The sequence below is a fragment of a genome, unplaced genomic scaffold, assembly GCF_019419815.1.
Source record: "Pyrus x bretschneideri cultivar Hongxiangsu unplaced genomic scaffold, Pyrus_bretschneideri_v1 Contig73, whole genome shotgun sequence".
NCBI lineage: Eukaryota > Viridiplantae > Streptophyta > Magnoliopsida > Rosales > Rosaceae > Pyrus > Pyrus x bretschneideri.
In genome coordinates, this window is record NW_025999813.1 from 1,802,915 (window position 1) to 1,824,029 (window position 21,115).

The 21,115-nt window shown below is 39.8% G+C and overlaps 3 protein-coding genes across 3 annotated transcripts; 2 read left to right on the forward strand and 1 right to left on the reverse strand.

Moving 5' to 3' along the window:
• The first annotated feature begins 14,128 nt into the window (after positions 1-14,128).
• LOC103927033 (protein PROTON GRADIENT REGULATION 5, chloroplastic) lies at positions 14,129-15,243 on the forward strand. Its single transcript, XM_009335933.3, has 2 exons — positions 14,129-14,470; positions 14,940-15,243. The coding sequence occupies exons 1-2, from the start codon at positions 14,207-14,209 to the stop codon at positions 15,042-15,044; spliced, it is 369 nt and encodes a 122-aa protein (XP_009334208.2). The 5' UTR covers positions 14,129-14,206; the 3' UTR covers positions 15,045-15,243.
• Positions 15,244-15,398: 155 nt separating this feature from the next.
• Positions 15,399-17,681, reverse strand: LOC103927034 (eukaryotic translation initiation factor). The gene is made up of 5 exons (XM_009335934.3): positions 17,371-17,681; positions 16,698-16,866; positions 16,204-16,329; positions 15,778-15,843; positions 15,399-15,706 (listed from the first exon to the last, which is right to left on the reverse strand). Exons 1-5 carry the CDS (start codon positions 17,598-17,600, stop codon positions 15,659-15,661), a joined length of 639 nt encoding a protein of 212 aa, XP_009334209.2. The 5' UTR covers positions 17,601-17,681; the 3' UTR covers positions 15,399-15,658.
• A 1,100-nt stretch (positions 17,682-18,781) lies between these two features.
• LOC103927016 (peroxygenase) lies at positions 18,782-20,792 on the forward strand. The gene is made up of 6 exons (XM_009335913.3): positions 18,782-18,896; positions 19,362-19,511; positions 19,634-19,719; positions 20,093-20,187; positions 20,281-20,406; positions 20,512-20,792. The coding sequence occupies exons 1-6, from the start codon at positions 18,782-18,784 to the stop codon at positions 20,663-20,665; spliced, it is 726 nt and encodes a 241-aa protein (XP_009334188.2). The 3' UTR covers positions 20,666-20,792.
• The last annotated feature ends 323 nt before the right edge of the window (positions 20,793-21,115 follow it).

The following is a 21,115-nucleotide window of genomic DNA, read 5'->3' on the forward strand; positions in this document are numbered from 1 at the left end:
AGTTGGCCGTTCAAGAGTCCCTGGCTCTCAGCGTTCAGTGCGCTGGTTCTGTGTCAAACATGGGCCAACGCCTCCTTGCTCGCTCCCGTCAGGTTGAATCATTGATGGCGGAGGTGGAGAACCTGAAGCAAGAGATAAAACAACTTAAGCACGAGAATAGAACTTTGCACGTGCTTGCAAATAATTATTCATCAGGCATGAAGAGGAAGCTTGATGAGCTTGATGACCGTCAACGGTTTGCAGCTTTCTTCCAGATGCACCTCTTTCCTGGGTCATCCAGCGTTCCACCAAGGTTTGGGGCCTTGAATGATCTATCCTCGGTGCCTCCCGCTCCTATGCCTCCTGCTCCGATGCCTCCTGCTCCTATGCCTCCTGCTCCGATGCCTCCTGCTCCGAGACCTCTTGCTCCGAGAGTGTTGCCACGTAGTGGGGCCTCACGTACACAACCTTTGTAAAGGCTCCATCTTTCTGCCATGTTTAGACACAATTGTAATTTATCGAAAAAAAATCAATGAACAAGCAAAAGTTTTATTTACTGTATTGGGTTGCCTCCCAAGTAGCGCTAAGACACAAACAAACACCAAAATGACTCAAATGACTCTAAAAACACATCTTTTTGGGTTTTTCAAAAGAATTTTTTTTTTTTTTTTCAAATTTTTATCAAATTTTCGGAGTTTTATGCCAAGACACTATAAAACACACTAAAACACTCTAAAAACGTTTAAAACAGCAAGAAACAACATTCTAAGTGATAGGTGAATAAATCCCACGAAATTCATGCAAAAACAAATTGTTTACCCCCCCACACTTAAATCAAACATTGTCCTCAATGTTTTAAGCATAAAGTCACAAAAGAGCAAGCAAATAAACAAATACAATAAAGAAAGCAAAGTAAAGGCAGTAAAGAAAAGGAAAGGAATAAAAATAAATCTCTTAAAGGGGTTTCCAAGTTCTTCTCTATTCGGATGCATGGGTTGCCTCCCACGTAGCGCTTTCTTTTACGTCTTGCAGCCGGACGAATACTCTCTTCAATCTTTATTTGAGCCCACGGAATGGAAAGGAATGTCTTCCACCACTTGCCCCACATCATGCTCGTAATATGGCTTCAACCGATGCCCGTTCACCTTGAATTCTACGCCATTCCTTAAGCTTTTTATGTGGACTGTACCATAAGGTAAAACGTTAGTAACAACAAACGGGCCAATCCATTTAGAACGCAACTTACCAGGAAACAAACGTAGGCGAGAGTTGAAAAGCAACACTTTCTGCCCAACTGTGAAGGTCTTGGTTCGAATCATTTTATCATGGAATGCTTTGGTCTTGGCTTTGTACATCCGGGCATTCTCATAGGCTTCATTCCGAATCTCCTCAAGTTCATTCAATTGGAGCTTCCTATGAACTCCCGCTGCATCTATGTCCATGTTGAAAGTCTTCACGGCCCAATGTGCCTTGTGCTCTAACTCTACGGGCAAATGACATGGCTTACCATAGACGAGCCGAAAAGGTGACATCCCAATGGGTGTTTTGTACGCTGTACGATATGCCCACAGTGCATCATCTAAATGTAAGCTCCAATCCCTCCTTGTTGGTCCAACGGTCTTCTCCAAAATTTGTTTGATTTCTCGGTTAGACACCTCGGCTTGGCCATTTGTTTGAGGATGGTAAGGTGTGGAGACCTTGTGGTTGACATGGTACTTTCTTAGCAACGCCTCAATGGTCCGATTGCAAAAGTGAGACCCTCCATCACTTATGATTACTCTCGGCATTCCAAACCTAGCAAAAATGTTAGTTTTCACGAAATCTGCAACCACCTTAGAATCGTTAGTACGGGTGGCTTTTGCTTCCACCCATTTAGAAACATAATCAACGGCTAGCAAGATATAAGTGAAACCATAAGATGGAGGGAAAGGGCCCATGAAATCAATGCCCCAAACATCAAAAATTTCAACATTAAAGACAGGGGTTTGTGGCATTTGGTCCTTGGTACCTATGTTACCCATTCGTTGGCAACGATCACAAGACATACAAAAGGTTCTAGCATCCCTAAATATAGTCGGCCAATAAAAACCACACTCTAGAACCTTGAGGGCAGTGCGTTGTGTGCCAAAATGACCACCACATGCATATGTGTGACAAAAGCTTAGAATTGAGTGAAATTCAGAATCATGCACACATCTACGTACAATTTGATCTGAGCAATACTTCCACAAATAAGGGTCATCCCAAACATAGAAACGTGCATCATTTTTAAGCTTATCACGTTGGTGCTTGTTTAGTTCATTTGGAAATTGTTTAACCACCAAGTAATTCACTAAATCTGCATACCATGGTTCACTTACCTCAATGGATAGCAGCTGCTCATCGGGAAAAGTTTCAGGGATAGGTACGGCATGTTCATGCTCCTCGTGGATCATTCGGCTTAAATGGTCAGCCACTACATTCTCGCTTCCTTTCTTATCCCGGATTTCAATATCAAATTCTTGAAGAAGAAGAATCCAACGGATAAGCCTCGGCTTTGCTTCCTTTTTCGTGAGCAAGTACCTCAAAGCTGCATGATCAGAATAAACGATTACTTTAGTACCAATTAAATATGAACGGAATTTATCTAAAGCAAAAACCACAGCTAGAAGTTCTTTTTCCGTCGTGGAGTAGTTCAATTGGGCATCATCGAGAGTCCGAGAGGCATAATATATGGCATGCGGCCGCTTGTCTCTTCTTTGTCCTAGAACAGCTCCTAATGCATAGTCGGATGCATCGCACATGAGCTCGAACGGAAGGCTCCAATCTGGAGGTACAATAATGGGGGCCGAGACTAGCTTCTCCTTGAGTTGGTTAAATGCCGAATTACACTCTTCATCAAACTTGAATGGCACATCTTTTTGAAGCAATCGGCAAAGCGGGTTGGACATCTTGGAGAAGTCCTTGATAAAACGCCTATAGAACCCTGCATGGCCAAGAAACGAACGTACCTCTCTAACCGAAGTAGGAGAGGGTAAGTGACGTATAAGGTCTATTTTTGATTTATCTACTTCAATTCCTTTTTCTGAAACAATATGTCCTAAAACTATACCTTGTTTCACCATAAAGTGACATTTCTCCCAATTCAAGACAAGGTTAGATTCAACACATCGTTTCAAAATTAAGGTCAGATTATCCAAGCAATTATCAAATGAATTCCCAAACACACTGAAATCATCCATGAAAACCTCAATGATCTTTTCAACAAAATCGGAAAATATACTTACCATACACCTTTGGAAAGTGGCCGGTGCGTTGCATAAGCCAAATGGCATGCGACGATAAGCAAATGTTCCAAAGGGACATGTGAATGTGGTCTTCTCTTGATCATCCGGGGCTATCACAATTTGGTTATATCCAGAGTATCCATCAAGAAAACAGTAAAAAGCATGACCGGCTAACCTTTCGAGCATCTGGTCGATGAATGGCAGAGGAAAGTGATCTTTCCTAGTCATGGCATTTAGCTTCCGGTAATCGATACATACTCGCCATCCAGTCTGAATGCGTGTAGGCACGAGCTCATTCTCATCATTCTTGATAACAGTTACTCCGGACTTCTTGGGAACGACTTGAACTGGAGAGACCCAACGGCTATCGGAGATAGGGTAGATCACTCCGCAATCCAAAAGCTTGATTATTTCCTTCTTCACTACTTCCATCATCGGCGGGTTGAGACGGCGTTGAGCCTCTCGGGATGGCTTAGTCCCTTCCTCAAGAAGTATACGGTGCATGCATGTGGTAGGGCTTATTCCTTTAATGTCGGCCAAAGTCCACCCTATGGCCGTTTTGTGTTCTCGCAGCACCCTCACAAGCTTCTCCTCCTCCATTGCCGTGAGACTTGATGAAATGATGACGGGCAATGTTTCGCCTTCTCCCAAAAACACATATTTCAAATGGTCCGGCAACGGCTTAAGTTCAAGCGATGGTGCCTGAACAACAGAAGGTAGCATCTTAGTGGAAACTGAATTTGAAAGTGAGAGTGGAACCTTACCATATTGTTGTGGCAATGACTCAAAGGCTGCCACAACCTCAATTATTTCTTCACTAGAACCCATGGCAAAGAATTCTTCCTCCTTGCCGTGGCCTTGCATTGGCCCAAATCCGTCATTTTTGCACTCTATGGCCTTAGTGATGGTTGTTTCCAGGGCGTCCTCGTTCAATTCTTCAAGGTATACCTGTGCCAAAGAATCGATAACATCAATGGAAAAACAAGAATGGTCATCAACGGGATATCTTATAGTTTCAGAAATATTAAAATCAATCACTTCCCCATCGAATTCCATTGTCAAGGTGCCTTTGTATACATCAATCTTCGTTCGGGCCGTCTTCATGAATGGCCTACCAAGGAGAATCGGCAAAGATGTAGAATGGGCTGAATCCTCCATGTCTAGGACGTAGAAATCAGCCGGAAAAATTAAATGGTTCACCTGCACAAGCACATCTTCCAAAACTCCTTTTGGATACGCGTTAGAACGATCGGCCAGTTGTATAATTACACCATCTTGTTTTAATTCACCCAAATTCATAGATGCATAAATAGAATAAGGCATGACATTTATGGATGCACCTAAATCAAGCATGGCATGTTCAAAACGATTATGTCCAATCACACAAGGAATCGTGAAACTACCGGGGTCTTTGCACTTGGTAGGCAGTTTACGTTGCAAAACAGCGGACACATTCTCGCTTACCTTCACTACCTCTTTGTTTGCCCTTCTTCTCCTTGTATTGCATAGGTCCTTGAGGAATTTAGCATACTTTGGAACCTGTTTGATTGCATCGAGAAGCGGTATGTTCACTTGCACCTTCCGGAACGTTTCAAGAATGTCCTTCTCGCTTTCTTCCTTTTTTTCTTGCATGAACCTGCGAGGAAAAGGTACATTGGGAAGATTAGGATGTGAAGTACATGAATTTGATTTTAAATTACCTGATTTGGCCGAGTTAGGGTGATTGGGGGCCTGCGACATTGGGTTTTTCACTCTTTCTGTGGGTGAGCTAGACACTTCCTCAGGTTGTGTCGTCTCTTCATCTACTTTCTGGGCAGATTTGGGATTGTTTGGCTCGGTCCCAACTTCTTTTCCATCCCTTAGGGTGATGGCCTTGGCGGATTCGAATCCTCCCTTTGGATTGACTGTGGTTGAGCTAGGAAGCTTTCCTTGCTCTCTAATCTGTCCAAGGAACTCAGAAATCTGCCCTATTTGTTTCTTCATATCCATCATCTCCTTCTCGTTATTTTCTATCCGGTTGTTTTGATTTTGCAACCCCTGCGAAATAGAGGTTAGTAATTGCATAGCTTGATTACTTTCTAAAGACGTACCTGAATGAGATGATGCCGAAGGTTGTTGGGATTGTTGGGGTGCATACGGCTTGGAATAAAAACCAGGGGGGTTTGGCCTAAATCCTCCTTGTTGGGCAGCTTGTTGTGGTTCCCTCCATTTGAAGTTTGGATGGTCCCTTCATCCGGCATTGTAAGTGTTCGAGTATGGGTTGTTTTGATTTTGTCCTTGGAAACCAATTGCATTGGCAGATTCCCACCCACCATTCTCGATTAGTTGAGGGCACTTGTCGGATGGATGCCCTTGAATTGAGCACACGCCACAAACTTGGTGTTCTTGTGCTTTTGGACCAATCACAACCTGAGAAACAAGAGAAGTAAGATTAGCAAGTTGTGATTGAATTTCAGAAATAGCACTCACCTCATTTACACTTTGTTGCCGTGGGGCTTCCCTTTGGCCCACTCCTTCATATTGTTGAGCGTTGAGCGCTCGGTTGGCTATGAGCATCTTGGCATCCCTTGGTGTTTTGTCCACCAATGCTCCTCCCGCTGATGCATCAAGCATTTGACGTTCGATAGGAAGGAGGCCCTCATAGAAATATTGAAGGAGAAGTTCCTCCTTCATTTGATGTTGAGGACATGAAGCTACAAGGCCCTTGAAGCGCTCATAATAAGCCGGGAATGTCTCACCATGATTCTGTTGAATACCACTAATTTTCTTCCGTAGGAGAATCACTCTCGAAGTAGGGAAGAATTTTTCCAAGAAAGCACGCTTCATACTCTCCCACGAAGTCACAGTTCCTGGGGCTAGTTCGTAGAGCCAATCTTTGGCCTTGTCCATAAGTGAAAATGGAAAGGCCTTCATCATCATTATACTCCCATCCACAGTGACGGGGGTCATGCTCGAACAAACCACCTCGAACTCCTTCAAGTGTTTGTTGGGGTCTTCCATAGACAAGCCATGGAACTTCGGAATATGGTGTAACAAACTGGATTTGAGTTCAAACACCTCAGTCTTCCCCTCTGCAGCCGTGGGGTATTGGATACAAAGAGGCAATGCATTATCCAAACCCGAGGCCGAAAGCTCCTTGATGGTTCTATTATCTGCTGCCATGGCTTGTTCTTCTTCAAAAATCTGATCCGTGGGCTTTTCTTCTACACCTTCTTCGTCTTCTTCAAGCCCAGGTTGTGGTGGAGGTTGTGGTGGCTCTTGTTGACTCCTCGTTCTCCTCAAAGTGCGTTCAAAATCACCGTCAAAGTTGGAGATGTTCTCTATAATAGGCCGAGAGCTTCGAGTCATACACAGTACCTGAAAAACAAGAAAACAAACAAACTAAGAATCTGAAATAAGAATGCACGAAAAACAAAAAAAAAAATAAAAATAAAAATAAAGATAAGGGATTAGCAAAGTTGCTAATCCCCGGCAACGGCGCCAAAATTTGATGCGAGATTTATACGCACACAAATTAAACCCTCTTTTTGTCAATTGTAGTATAAGTATAAGTAGGGATCGTTCTAGACCGGGGATTAGGAGGGCTTGCTAAAACCTTCTAAATTGACTTAAAAACATAAAAACACAATATAAAACACTATTTAATGCTCGAAGAAAGCAAAACTAAAAATAAGAAAGATTAAGACTAAGACTTCAACGAAATAGGGGGGAATTGGATTTGGACGAATTTAAACTAAAACGTAAAAACAATATAAAACGTTAAACTAGACTCAAAGAATGTGAAACTAAACGTTAAAACACTAAGACAAACCAAAAGAATCAAAATGCTTTAAAAACACAAACTAAATTGATTTCTAACTATATTGCACATTAAAGCAAAAGGGGGATTGAGGTTTGATGAAAATTGAAATAACGAAACAAGAATGTAATTGATGAAATAAGATGGTTGGTGAATTAGCTAGAGGTTCTTTCTCCACACATGATATTTATGCATATGAATCAATTTCCAGTTATTCCTTCATTGAATTATGAACGACAATGCCCCAAATTAACCGTGACATCACTAGTTAACCCTCAGATTTTCCTTATATTATTGGATTGGATGGCATCATTCGACAACCCAAAACATTCTCAAAAGTTCCCTACATGTCATCATAATAGAGATACAATCGAAGATCATTAAGAATAATGAAAACCATAAGCATTGACAAAGCACTTGCAACTATGACATCATGTTACTCATGCTAAGAATTAAACTTAACGCGATCGTGACAAGCGACCTTCACTACTTTCAAGTATAAGTTAGTAACGATTATGTGAAACCTTCTTAAACTTTAGCCACATATTCATGCATGATAATTAAGTGTCGACCCTTAATCAACAAACACAAATAAGTTAATCATCAAATAGTTAAGCCAATTGCATTCACGAATCAAGAGTTCATAACCGGAATTCATCAATTCATATTACATAAATAATCATGGTATTGAAATCACCCCTAGCCAAAAAGGGTTTAGTTCCTCATAACTTTGAAATCAAAGAAACACCTAAACATTCCAACAACTCAAACTTGAATTGTATGAACGTTTAGGCACTCTTCTCTTCCTCTTCTCATATTACAAAACAAAGAGAATTGAATTTAAACATTGAAATCAAAGAAACGCGTAAACATTCCAACAACTCAAACGTGAATTGTATGAACGTTTAGGCCCTCTTCTCTTCCTCTTCGTTGTAGCACAAGGACTAAGGGATGTTGTTGGTGTGTTGAATGGATTGGGGGATTATGGAAATGGAAGAAATGGAGGAGAAAGGGAAGGGAAGAAATGGAAGTGTTTGAGGGGTGTTGTGTTGTGAAATGAGATGAGATGACCCTTTGTGTATGAATGCATGGGTTTTTATAGGGGGAATGGGAGAATATGTGGATGATTGTTTAAGAGTGAATGTGGTTGTTATGATGAAGAGTGAATAAATAATGCATGTAGGGTTAGGAAATAAAATCATAAATTAAAGGGGGGATGATTAAAGGGTGTGGCTAGGTTGGAAAGGTGTGGAAGATGGATGGAATCATGGGTAGTGTTGTTTGATTTGTTTTGTGGTTAATGGGAATGTGGTTGAATGATTAAATGGACATGTGGGGTGTAATTGCAAAGGGAATGCAAAGTGAATGAATAATGAATGCATGTGAGTTAAAGAGGGAGAATGTGGTGAAATGATGAAGTGGGAAGGTGGAAATGCATGTGAGATGTTGGAAAGGAAATGGGAATATGAGTAGGCCATGGCATGGGAGTTGTTTTGTTGGTGTAAATGTGCCATGGTTGCAATGATGAAGAATAAAGGGTGCATGTGGGGTGGAATTGAATGAATGCAAAGTGAATGAATAATGAAATGAGTTAAAGAGGGAGAATGTGGTGAAATGATGAAGTAGGAAGGTGGAAATGCATGTGACTTGTTTGTGGAATAAAGAATGAATGGTGGAATGATGAAGAGTTGCATAAAGAATGCATGTAGGGTTAGCTAGGTTGGCTTTGTTTGGGTGCATGTGTGTTAATGGTGGTTTTGCATGTGAATTGTTGGATTGTTTTTTTATGGAATGGATGGTTCTTTGCATGGCTTTTGAAGTGATTGTGGGCTTTGGAATTGGAAGGAAATGCATGGCCTTGGGGTTGGTTTAAGAGAGAATGGGCTAGGCCCTTTGTTTTATGTCCAAAATGAATACAAGGCCTTCAAATTCGTCCAACACTTTGGCTCCAATCATATGCTATCCATTCCAAGCCCAATTTTGCTCCAAAATGCTCCAAAATGCATCTTTTTGCTTCCTTAGCCATATGAACCTAAAAACACACGAAAATGGCTTAAACTACTAAAACAACTATGAATTAACAACATAGATGCACGAAAACAAGCTAAGTAAGTCGCCTAAATATGCTCCTATCACCAAACCCGCCAAAAAACCATACACACGATCATTTTGAATTTCTTCTCGAAGGGTCTTGAGATCCGTAGCACACTCCATCTTGATTGGTCTTCTTTGATCTAACTTCTGCCAAACGAACTTGAGGTCAATGTAATACACATTAACCGACCGACCCTCTTGATGGAGTCTGGAAGATTTAACCTTCAATTCATAAATTTGAGAAATATCTAAGCCATCATAGTAGGTCTGAGCCACATCTTCCAAAACTTCTTTAGTAATACGCATGTGAATAAAAAATCCCATGATAGCAGGTTCCATGGAATTGATCAACCACCCTTTTACTATTGCATTCTTTGTATCCCACGTCTTATACTCAGCACTATCATTAACAGGCTCCTTGGTACTCCCTGTTGCAAAGCCCTTCTTACCGCGTCCAGCGATGTGCATCTCTAAAACTTCGAACCAAAGAGGATAATTCGATCCATTTAGCTTCACGGTGTTTGGTACAGTAAACACATCATTCTGAATAACAATATGATTCAATATTGGATTATTGGTTGGGTTACGAGCACTTCCCTTCAATTCCAGAACCCCGTTATCCTCCAAAGACGCCATTCTGTCTTACAAGAAACTACACAGCAGAACAGCACACCCATGGGGATACTTTGACACCACAATACTCCTACTCACACATGGCAATATCACACACACACATGTAGCCTGATGTTCTGCAAGGGAATTGCAGAAAAAAAAACAGTCGGCCGTGCATAGCAACTGAAGAAAAATATTCTAGGGTTAGGACAACCTAGGCTCGGATGCCAATTAGAAGTTTATGGGATAATTTTTCATTGTATTACTTCCTTGAAATATATACATATACAATCCTTGTTCTATATGGAAACAATAATCAATAAAGGACACAACTATAAATCATTCCTAATAAAGGACTCTTAATATTTACAATATATTTACATAATTATTTTAGTAACTCACATTTACAGGGTTCAGCCAAGGATGGACACTTTCGTGATGCTTATGAGGAAGTTTGGGAGATGGGGATTCCCGAGACCAATTTGTCTCGTATGGAATAGGATGGAAACACTTGGGTGTAGTCTTGATGGTTCTACTTGCAATGCTTTAATCGATGCTTTGGTGGAGAAAGGAATGTTAGACACGGCTAGGCAGTATAAGGAAGAGATGCTAGGAAGGGGTCTTTCAGCTAAGCCAAGGAAGGAGTTGGGAACGAAAATGGTGAGTAGTGATGATAGGTAGTTGAAAGATGATTTGTACAGCTTCTAAATTACCGATACCCGTATCTGGAATGCATGACCATTTCCACCTACATCATTTCTATTGAAAAGAAGATAGTAGTAAGGGCATACCATCTGAATAACTCACTCTGTATCGAATGATATGGTATATATGGTTCACACATAACAGCAGATCACTTGATGACCTTTTGTGCTAGGCTTGTTATAGAGTGGACACCTATTTCCTACTCATAAACAAACTAAATGTTGAAAACCTTTTTGATCAAGGACATTGCATGCATCCAATGTACCTGAGACTACTGCTTTGCATTGAAGCTGTTGACTGTATTGGCTGTCTAGACTCCTTCCAGACAATGCTTTTAATAGAACATATACACAAGTGAGAAGATAGAGTTGGAATCCTGGAAGAAGAGTTTTGCATTGATGCCATAATCCTTCCCTTTCATGGTTCATAGCAGCTTGAAATGCAGGCAAACAAAATTTTTTTTAATGGAGATCTAATTTCGGGGACTGTTGTGGTCAATGACGTTTCATCTTTCCCATAAAGGTGTATGTATTGAGTCCTCGACCTCCAAAGTGTTAGAGTTTATTGTGGCAGTGGCGAAAAGCATTGCTGAAATTTATATGAATGTTGGTGCTACCTTGTAAGGAAACGTATACTTGTACATAAACTAATGCATTGATATTATATTCATTCTGTATTTTTCCCCTTTCAAATTTGAATTAGGCTTTTTAGCCAAAATGTTCCTGAGATTTGCATAACATATCACTTTCGTCCCTGAGATTGTCCACCATCCATTATTTTGGTTATTCCGTTAAAAACTCCGTTAAGTGTCCCGGAGCTCTTGGCCAGAAGTTTGGGCAATTTTCAAAACTTCGTAACTCAATCATTTCTTAACCAAATTTGATCCATAATATATCAAAATGAAGATAGGAAAGTGTAGAACAAGATTATACCTCTTTGGAAGACCACTAGTTGCCGGAGATGGCCGGAAAATAGCCTGAAAGGTTACTGGTACGCGGAAATACGAAAATCGTACTTCTCGACAAGATGAAGAGAATGGTACCTTTTTTTACAGCTAAATTGCGGTGGTTTGGCCTAAAAACAGCTTGAAAGTGGCTATTTTGGTCTCGAGTTAGACACTTTTGATCCATTTTACGGCCAAACCATGGATAATTGGCCATCAAAAAAGATACCATTCTCTTCATATCATTGAGAAGTATGATTTTCATTTTTGAATCGCCCGATTTCGTTGAGTATTGAAGAAGTTATGAACGTTTAAAGTTTACCCAGTTTCCGGCAAGTTTTCCAGTTTTCCCGCGGACCAGTCACCTTTCAGGCTATTTTTCGGTTATCTCCGGAAACCATTGGTCTTCTACATAGGTATAATCTTGTTCTACACCTTCCTATCTTCATTTTGATATATTATGGATCGAATTTGATTAAGAAACGATTGAGTTACGAAGCTTTGAAAATTGCCCAAACTTCCGGCTAAGAGCTACGGGACACTTAACGGAGTTTAACGGAAGGACCAAAATAATGGATGGTGGATAATCTCAGGGACCATTTCTATTGATTTTCAATCTCATGGACTATTTTGGCTAAAAAGCCTTTGAATTATTATAGAAAGGAGATTTGCTCTCTCTCTCTTGGACTGAGGTTTTCCTTGTGTATTACATTCATTTTCTTATTTATTTTGTATCTTTTTATAGAACAAGATGTTTTCTGGGATGAAATTTACTAAATGAATCCATGGAAGCTATATATGCTAATATTGGCGAATTAAATTTTTCAAGAATACATTTTTGCTACATCGTTGTGTCTTCCAATATATAGATTTGAAAGTTCAATTACCTTTTTCCCATAGGTAGAAGACATCAAACAGTTTAGCCAAGAGCAGTAAAACCCATCAACTGGCATATATTCCCTCTAAGTTGTTAGCAATCATAGGATATCACTGCTTTATGCCGTTACACTTAAATCTGTTGTAGAATTATTTTGCCTTTAGGTAGATGAGTTCAGTCATCATTTCGTTTTTTAAACTTTGCTGCACGTGTGTTATTTGCGTTCTTCGGTGATTGGGTGCAATTATACTGTGACAGTATGACGAGTATGTAAAAACATATGTACGTTGCTACGCTTTCTCAAACAATAGTCATTCATTTTTGTTATTCCTGCATCTTGTACTCTACAACTGCTATAAGACTGGAGGTGAGCAGTACTTTACGGTGCAGTTTGTTCGTGTCTGTAATGATACTTTGAATCTTGATCCGTTTAACTTCTACGCAGAAAGTACTTGGAAACGATGTTCCCTAGGGTTTTCTTCCCTTGTTCGTGCGTTTTTCTATCAAATCATTTTTAACACTCGTATTTCGAAATGAAACATCTATGTAGTGGCACTCCAATCTAGAAACAGAATGTGTAGTTCTCACCTAAGGAACTACTGATCACTTGAAACATTGCACGGCCCTTCTAAAAGAGATGGCCAAGATATCATGTTTTGTTGGTTGCGAACTGATTGTCTTTGCTTATCATTCTAATTACTTGTAGATACATATGTTCGTTACATGTTCTTCAACGTGCAGGAAGAGCTGGAAAAACGCATCATGGGAATCGGTTATACCTTCCAAGGTTTACCGAGTTCCAGAAATTCAGCGTTCATCTCTTGCTGGAAGTGTTCTTTCTTTGAAATGTATGATCTTCTAGATTCTCCCTCGTGTAAGATTGATTTTCTTCTTCACTTTCTTTTTCTTCCCTTTCAGAATTCCTAAAAGAAATAACAATATACGTTTTAGAAATTCTTCTTTGCTTGGGAAGAAAGATTTTTCTTTTGTTTCTAAATTAGTGGAATTTGAAGACGAAAAACTGACGTGGAAATACTTTTCTCAGCGTTTAATCATGCTGTTTTTGTCTGTGGCTTCCAAATTCTAACAGCTTTGCCACTTTTTTCTAACAGTGACACTTACGGTGTGCATCAAACACCGTCCGCGGGAAGCAAATTTAAAACCCTTTTCCACAATCTTCTTCTCGTGACTTCAACCATCAATGGTTGAAAATTCACGCTCTTCACATGTAGCTACTAGGAATTAGTTGAATTGTAGACATACAATTACACAATAAACACCGTCTCACTTTTTACATGTAAGTCAATCAGTCATTGATATACAACTTCGTATGTGCCAGAAGCTAGGTGTTTTTCTTTTCCAATTCTAACGGTCACTTCTTTTTGTCAATACCAGAGTCTAACCTACTCTACCTTATGAAAAAGAGAATCCGAACTTGAGTGCTTGTCCATACCGACACCTAAACTACGTATACAAATTTGAACAGTGTAGTTCAAAGTTCAAACCAATGAAGTCCGTTGTTATTATGCACCGTTCAATATAATTCAAAGTTTGCCTTCTAAAATGTCCCTGTATGAAAATTTTAGAAAGGTTTCTAAAACCAACGGCTAAGATCATCCCACGCATGACAGAGTGGCTTCTAGGAAGGTGACAAGTGGACCAAACCCACCAGGAATTCAGATTCAGATCGTCCTCCCAACAAATAGGGACCGTCAGTGCCGCGGTACAAATAAAACACGTGGAAAAAAAAAAAAAAAAAAAACTTGAACAGAAAAAACCAAGGCCATAAATATATGTGGTTCCTAACTTGCTATCCTTAAAAGAAACCAAAGGCTCTTAAAATTCCACAACAAAACCCTCCCTACCAACGACCATTGCAAAAAACATTAAAGCTCACAAGCGTCTGAGAAACTAGAGGCACTGTTGTTTCAATGGCAACCTCAGTTTCTGCAAATTTGAGTTCGTCGTTCCATGGAAGTTGGGGGAGTTCGGTTGTCGGAGAAGATTATGGGACGTTGGTGAAGGCGGTCCCGAACCAAGTGAGAGTTGGGAAGGCGGTGAGAGCGCAGCCGATGATGAAGAACGTCAATGAAGGCAAAGGTGTCTTTGCACCTCTTGTTGTTGTCACGCGTAACATTGTTGGCAAGAAGAGGTTCAATCAGATTAGAGGCAAAGCTATTGCTTTGCACTCGCAGGTAATTAATATAAATCTTTCATTTGTGTGACTCTGTCTAGCTAAGAATATTTATATAAAAATTTTGGTGTTAGATGTTCGATTTTCGGCCTAGTTCATGTGCTTCTCTATTTGAACTCCTTTCTCGTAGATTACTTTAAATATAATTAGAATATCGCTCGAATAAGAGAAGTATCACTTTCGAAATGCTACAAATTAGTAACTATCAAATTTTCAGTTTTCCAGCTTCTTTTTCAATTATTTAAGATGAAAACATAATTGGTTGGTACAAAACAAATTGTCGAATAAATGAGGCCTTCTGTTTAAAAACAATTTTAGTTGTAGAATTATTGACAAACCCTATTTTCCGTACAAAACAAATTATGTTTAAAAACATAATTGGTTGGTACAAAACAATTTTAAAAACAAAGAAAAAAGGTGGTCTCATATGGATGTTGTAGAATTATTGACAAACCCTATTTTCCGTGCAGGTAATTACCGAGTTCTGCAAATCGATAGGAGCAGACGCGAAACAAAGGCAAGGACTGATTCGTCTGGCGAAGAAGAACGGAGAGAGGCTGGGGTTCCTGGCGTGATAGAATCAGTAGACCTTGGATGGCCTCCCGTTTTTTTCACAAGTAGAAATTTGATGTTGTAGTTTGATTTCATACTTCATTCTTAAACGACTTCCACATACATATACTCTCCAGTCTCCACCTGCTGGGATTCCTTAAACATCACCACAATGTAGAATTCCATGTCTTGTCTCCATAATATATGCACTTTTCATGATCATTCTCACTCTTGTTGCAATGTTCCTTCACTAAATCAACAGAAAAACGCATATGTAAGTTACGTCAGTTGACTAGGATCGCCTGTCCACCCCTTGGATCCAAGTTCGGATCCCATTTTCATGACATCGATACCGATAATAAGGTTGCAGAAAGTTCTTAGCAAACATGCAGATCTGATTCATTTGATTGTCAACTCAAGTAAATCATGGGTGTATTACAAACAAAACTTACTTTTTAAGCGTACTCAGAGAAATTTTCAATGTTACAAACAAAACTTAGTATCCGCGTACTTCAGAAAATTTTCGAAATCGTAACATAAGGAACGAGATCATATTACACTAATAAAAATAAGTAGACAAATGTCGCGGTGTTCACAACTTTAGTAATGGAGAGTGAAGACCCAAGCGCCAAATCAGTTACACATTGTATCGAGGCTTTGCCGATCTTTCCCTTTTGGAATCGTCCTGCAATACCAGAAGAAGTGAGAAATAGGATTAAGAGTACTCCAACACAAATAATACCGACTGAAACTTACATGGAAGCTGTAGGTCATCTTATCGGTAACATCGATTATCTCCTTCCACTTTCTCCCAATGCTCATCTGCATGACAAGATAACAAGATTCAGACACTTGCAACATCTTAAATTTGCAACAAAACCACGGGAAATGTAATCAATTATAGGGATCCAACTATTGCTGATGGGGCAGAGATCAAGCGAGTTATATATATCAAACATATCTTGTATTAGTAATCATATTTCAGTTGATTAATGGAGCATTATTGGGTCGCAATGTCTTCATGGATGCTTTTGCTTCTTTTTAGGATGTGCAGAGATCTATATCGCATATAAATTGGGGCTTTAGCTATATCATTGTTTAATAGCAAAGCAGATCAAAATCCATTCAGGAGTGAGTATAAATCAAACAAACACGAGGATAGCAAAACCATCCAAATCACACCTGTGCAGCTTCGTTTGCAGCATTCCTAGTCCATAGTGCAAGTTTGTCCTGCCTCTGGCGCACACTTGCTACCACTCCACAAATCTCATCCGCCTCATCAAATTGCTCCCCTATCAGTGCCATCAACTGCGCAATAAAACAAGAACCCATTATTATCAAATTTCCAATAAACCTAATGCAACATGAATCAAAGTGCTTAGGCCAATACACAGTCGCTTCAGCCCACAGCGAGCAAGAAACACCAACCATTCACACCGGTGAGGAGGATATGGTGACTATATATATAATTATATATAGAGTAATATTCAGTGTCCACATAGTTTGGCATGCTATGTTGCAATGTCAATCAAAACCATTAAGTAGGTGAAATCAAGTATAAACCTATGTTTGATTCAATGTCTGCCAATAGTATGCCAAACTTCATTCCTATACGGGGGGGTGTGTGTGTGTGTGAACCAATGTCATGAATACTGATAAGGAAATCAAAATCTCACAGTCTCTAGCCACATGGTATCAAGGTTGGCCTTCCTGCTGCTGATGACAGTCCACTTCCCTCCACTAGCACACTCGGGATCCTCCCATTTCGGTTCAACTCCAGCCCGGAACAAGTGAAAGTCTGCATTCGGTGTCAACTTGCTTGGCTTGAATACCTGATCGTACAGACTGCAAACAGATATTGCATCTCAACGTCAAATAGGGGATTTCGAATCAGATTAAATTTCAGAACTTGAATGAAGTGAATTTGCATATAATCTGAGTTTGTAGGTCCACAATGAAACTAAATGCAGTTGAGTAACTTAATGGACTGGACTTGCAGAATTCTCCACTAAATTTTCTCATCAACCAAACATAATCTAAATACAAAGCTCATTTTTTTTTTTTTTGGAAACAAAGGGACCAAAGACTCCGGTACATTACTTGTATTTGGAAAAGTTCCACTAAATGTTGTCATTAACCAAACATAATCTAATTATAAATCACAGCACCAATCAACAAACAAGCAAAATTCAGCAAAAACCCACATCTCCAACAAAACTAACAAATACAAAAACACAAACTAAAAGAAATTAAATTATCCAATATTCAAACCCAATAATTAAAAATCCCAAATTAATAAAAGAGGAAGAGATGGGGATTTAGGTTTAGGTTATGTAATCTAATTCTTACCACCAGAACTCCTGGACGGTATCGAAGGTGTAGGCTTTGCGGAGGGAGGAGCCCCACGCAGCGCCTTGCTTGGGCTTGGATTGGTTATCGAACCAAAAGGTCCACTTTCTCTCCAGCTTGTGGGGACCGCTGCTTGCCTGTATCTTGGTATCGGCGGCCACCGCCGCCGAAATATCCTCCTCTGTGTCTACCGCTGGTGGCGGCGCCGCTGCTGCAATCTCTGTCGCCATTGTTGTCACTTGTGGAAACCTTTTGATTCGCTTGAGCGTCTGGGTTTTGTTGATTGGAAGGAGGGGAATTGAGAGAGGCAGCGGTTTTGGAATCGGGTCTTTATATTTGGAGGATCCACGGGCTTGGGTTTTATGCGCTGGCTGGACCCGTTGGGAAGGCCCGCATGAGACCAACTAGATGGGCCGACAACCAATACCCTCCGACCAAAAAAATACAATGTTGTTTGAAGAAAAATTTTATACGTCATTGTATTATTATTATAAATGTCTCAGTATTGGCGTACCTATCATTTAGTACTACGGTCTAGTAATATTTTTTTTTACTTTTAAGCGATAAATTTAAGGTTCGATTCTCGTGAATTTGAAGTATATTATTGCTATAAAAAAACCTTATCACCTTACCTTTTAAACCGATATTTTTTCACGAATGAACTGTTAAGATTTAACTAATTGAAATTTAGTTAAATTTAAACCGATCAATTGTATAATAAAAAAAGGTATGGATGAGCAAAGATGGGAAGAAGGTGTCCATACTTTTTTCCCACCTCCTCTATTCCTCCCTTTCTTTATTAAGGGTCAGTTTGGTGATTCGAACAAGAAGGCTCTCTGCGGTGATTCGTTCTGAGCTACGTTCATATCGAAGCCATGGACACTACTTTGCAATATCTCTATTTACTATAGGATTATCTCAACTTAATCATGATTTGTGTCGGAAAGGTGTATACTTAAAAAATAAACACATTTTCAGACTGAAATTTCGTCGGGCAAGACCAAATTTCTGGTAGTGTATGTAGCTGAGCTGAAGTCGAGCAAATTACAACACACACGGACACACAGAGAAAGAGTTACGTGCATGGTGTGGCCACGTGTAAGAAGGGCGTGATACAAGATTTGCATGCATTTCTCACATCGAGCCACATCTTGCTCCCCAAAATAAGGTGGTGTTTGCATTTCTTGCCACGCAGAACGTAATACTAGCTGGCTGGGGGTATGGGAGGACGACTTTCCTTTCTTATTTTCCTTTCCTATGTTAGTTCTCTCTCTACCACCGCTCTTTATAACCAAAATATACATCACCTAGATAGTTTCCTATATTTCTGCACCACCCCCTTATTTATGCTATTGAGAGAGAGAAAGAGAGAGAGAGAGGTCAGAGAAGATCACAGAAAACCTTATCAATTATGGCTGCGAGTGCTGTGATGGAGAATGAAGCATTGGCAACAGAAGCTCCATATGCACCTGTGACTATAGAGAGGAGAGTCAGGAGTGACTTGGAAACCAAACTTCCTAAACCATGTATGTGAGACCAGTTTCAATTCATTTCTGTTACTCTCTCTCTCTCTCTCTCTCTCTCTCTCTCTCTCTCTCTCTCTCTCAATTTGACGAACGATAGAGTAATTGCACTAGAATCATTGAGAGGGGATTCAAACTTCGATGCACACTGCTCTTGCCAACTTGGCCAAATTTATTTTGTGGGGTTCAAAAGCAAGACACTGCTTGTATAGTTTTGATTTTTAATTTCTACAAGATAAATTTTGAATTTCTTAATTAATAATATTACATCAAAATATAACAGGATTAATTAAGAATTTCTGCGCTAAATTGAACAAGTATGTACCCAATTGAAACCCCACAACTTTTATCTAATTTCTGGAAATTGTAACATGCTCAGGTAGGTTAGAAAGAAAATAAAATGCTAATACAGCCTTTCAGGACACTAATTCACTCTTTATTTTATCTTTGACACACCCCCAACTTCAGATATGCCCAGAGCATTGGTTGCTCCAGACACAAACCATCCAACAGGAACAGTTGGCCATCAGCACCGTAACATGAGTGTTCTTCAGCAGCATATTGCGTTTTTCGACCAGGACGACAATGGCATCGTCTATCCGTGGGAAACTTTTACCGGTAAATCTTGCTGGCTTCAACGTACCTTTACTTAATTAATTGTACATATTCAACCTCAGGCAACCTTGTAGTGGATTTAATGTCGCTTCTCATGCGTGCTTTATTCTTTTCCCTTTAATCAGGATGTCGGGCCATAGGTTTCAACCCAATCGTCGCCGTTTTTATGGCTGTTCTTATCAATGGGGCTATGAGTTATCCCACTCTGCCTGTAAGTTGCATACTGTTTTCACACTTTTTCATTAGAAAGGGACCGTAATTATTTAAGAGCCCATTAATTAGTTACTAACAGCCAGTCTAAGAGTAAACACAACGTGATGTTGTAATATGGTGCTCGGGTACCGTCACAAAAAAAAGAAGACAATTTCTCGATAGTTGGTTGAATATAGAGCTTCCACTTTTAGACCAAACACCACGTGATGTTGTAATGATGTAAAAAAGCACTTACTAACTGCCATATCATGTGCTACGCGACTGTGGTAGAAATGAGCGTAAATGTGGTAGAGAAGAAAGCGATTTGAAGTGAAAAAGCGTGACTAATTAAAGCTGCATTGTATATCTTGAATTTGTAATTTTCATCACAGGGGTGGATTCCTTCTCCCTTCTTTCCCATATACATCTACAACATTCACAAGGCAAAGCACGGTAGCGATTCCGGGGCATATGACACAGAAGGAAGGTATGTAATTATAAGTTAAAATGCGACAAAGTAACCATCTTCAATATTGGCTGCTAAAGAAATCACTAGAATTTATGTGCAATCATTTTCCAGGTATAGCCCAGCCAACATTGAGAACATGTTTAGTAAGTATGCCCATACTGTGCCTGACAAGTTCACGTTGGGAGAGCTTTGGGCCATGACCGAGGGGAACAGAGTTGCCCTTGATTTCTTTGGATGGTAAGCATTCTTGGTCCGTAGTATGCTACATTTCAAATATAATATTGATACGAGTAAGTAGTTTTTGTTCTTCACTTAGCTAACTCGTGAGCCTGATTTTGGCAGGATCACAAGTAAGCTGGAATGGGGGCTATTGTATGTGCTTGCTAGGGACGAGGAGGGTTTGCTGTCGAAAGAAGCCGTTAGACGCTGCTTCGATGGAAGCTTGTTCGATTATTGCGCTAAGATGAATGCCGCCGGTAGGGCCAAGATGGAGTAGAAGAAAATGGAAGCTATGTACCAAAATGATGTATATGTATGCATGTAATGTATCTAGTTTACGTTTGAGATGTTGGAACTGTAATAATTGAGGGATGATCCTTCACGGTTTAACAAATGATGAAATAATGATCATAATTGCAACTTTTCATTTATAGTTCTTCACTTAAAAGAAATTGAATTGGATGCAAATGCAATAAAATTCAAGGTATTAAAAGTGAAATGCCGTAATTTTTCAAAATATGTAGTCTATTGGGTTTCGGGGTTTGAATGTCCATTTGGCGCTGGGAAGTCCATTGATGCTGCTGAATTGGTCTCCTACAAAGCCTCAAATGGTGTAACATCATCGATCAGTTGCTTTGTCACAGTAGTCTTGTAATTTTGCACTCCTCCCAGTTCTTCAACACCCCTAACAACAAAAACAAGTGAAAACAAATTAGATGCTAGACAT

Coding starts and splice junctions, on each gene's coding strand:
- LOC103927033 (XM_009335933.3), top strand. CDS start 14,207: ATGGCAACCTCAGTTTCTGCAAATTTGAGTTCGTCGTTCCATGGAAGT. Junction 14,471..14,939: donor CTATTGCTTTGCACTCGCAG/GTAATTAATATA, acceptor TTTTCCGTGCAG/GTAATTACCGAGTTCTGCAA.
- LOC103927016 (XM_009335913.3), top strand. CDS start 18,782: ATGGCTGCGAGTGCTGTGATGGAGAATGAAGCATTGGCAACAGAAGCT. Junction 19,720..20,092: donor TGAGTTATCCCACTCTGCCT/GTAAGTTGCATA, acceptor TTTTCATCACAG/GGGTGGATTCCTTCTCCCTT. Junction 20,407..20,511: donor GCCCTTGATTTCTTTGGATG/GTAAGCATTCTT, acceptor TGATTTTGGCAG/GATCACAAGTAAGCTGGAAT.
- LOC103927034 (XM_009335934.3), bottom strand. CDS start 17,600: ATGGCGACAGAGATTGCAGCAGCGGCGCCGCCACCAGCGGTAGACACA. Junction 16,867..17,370: donor ACCGTCCAGGAGTTCTGGTG/GTAAGAATTAGA, acceptor ATCTGTTTGCAG/TCTGTACGATCAGGTATTCA. Junction 15,844..16,203: donor CTGCAAACGAAGCTGCACAG/GTGTGATTTGGA, acceptor CTTGTCATGCAG/ATGAGCATTGGGAGAAAGTG.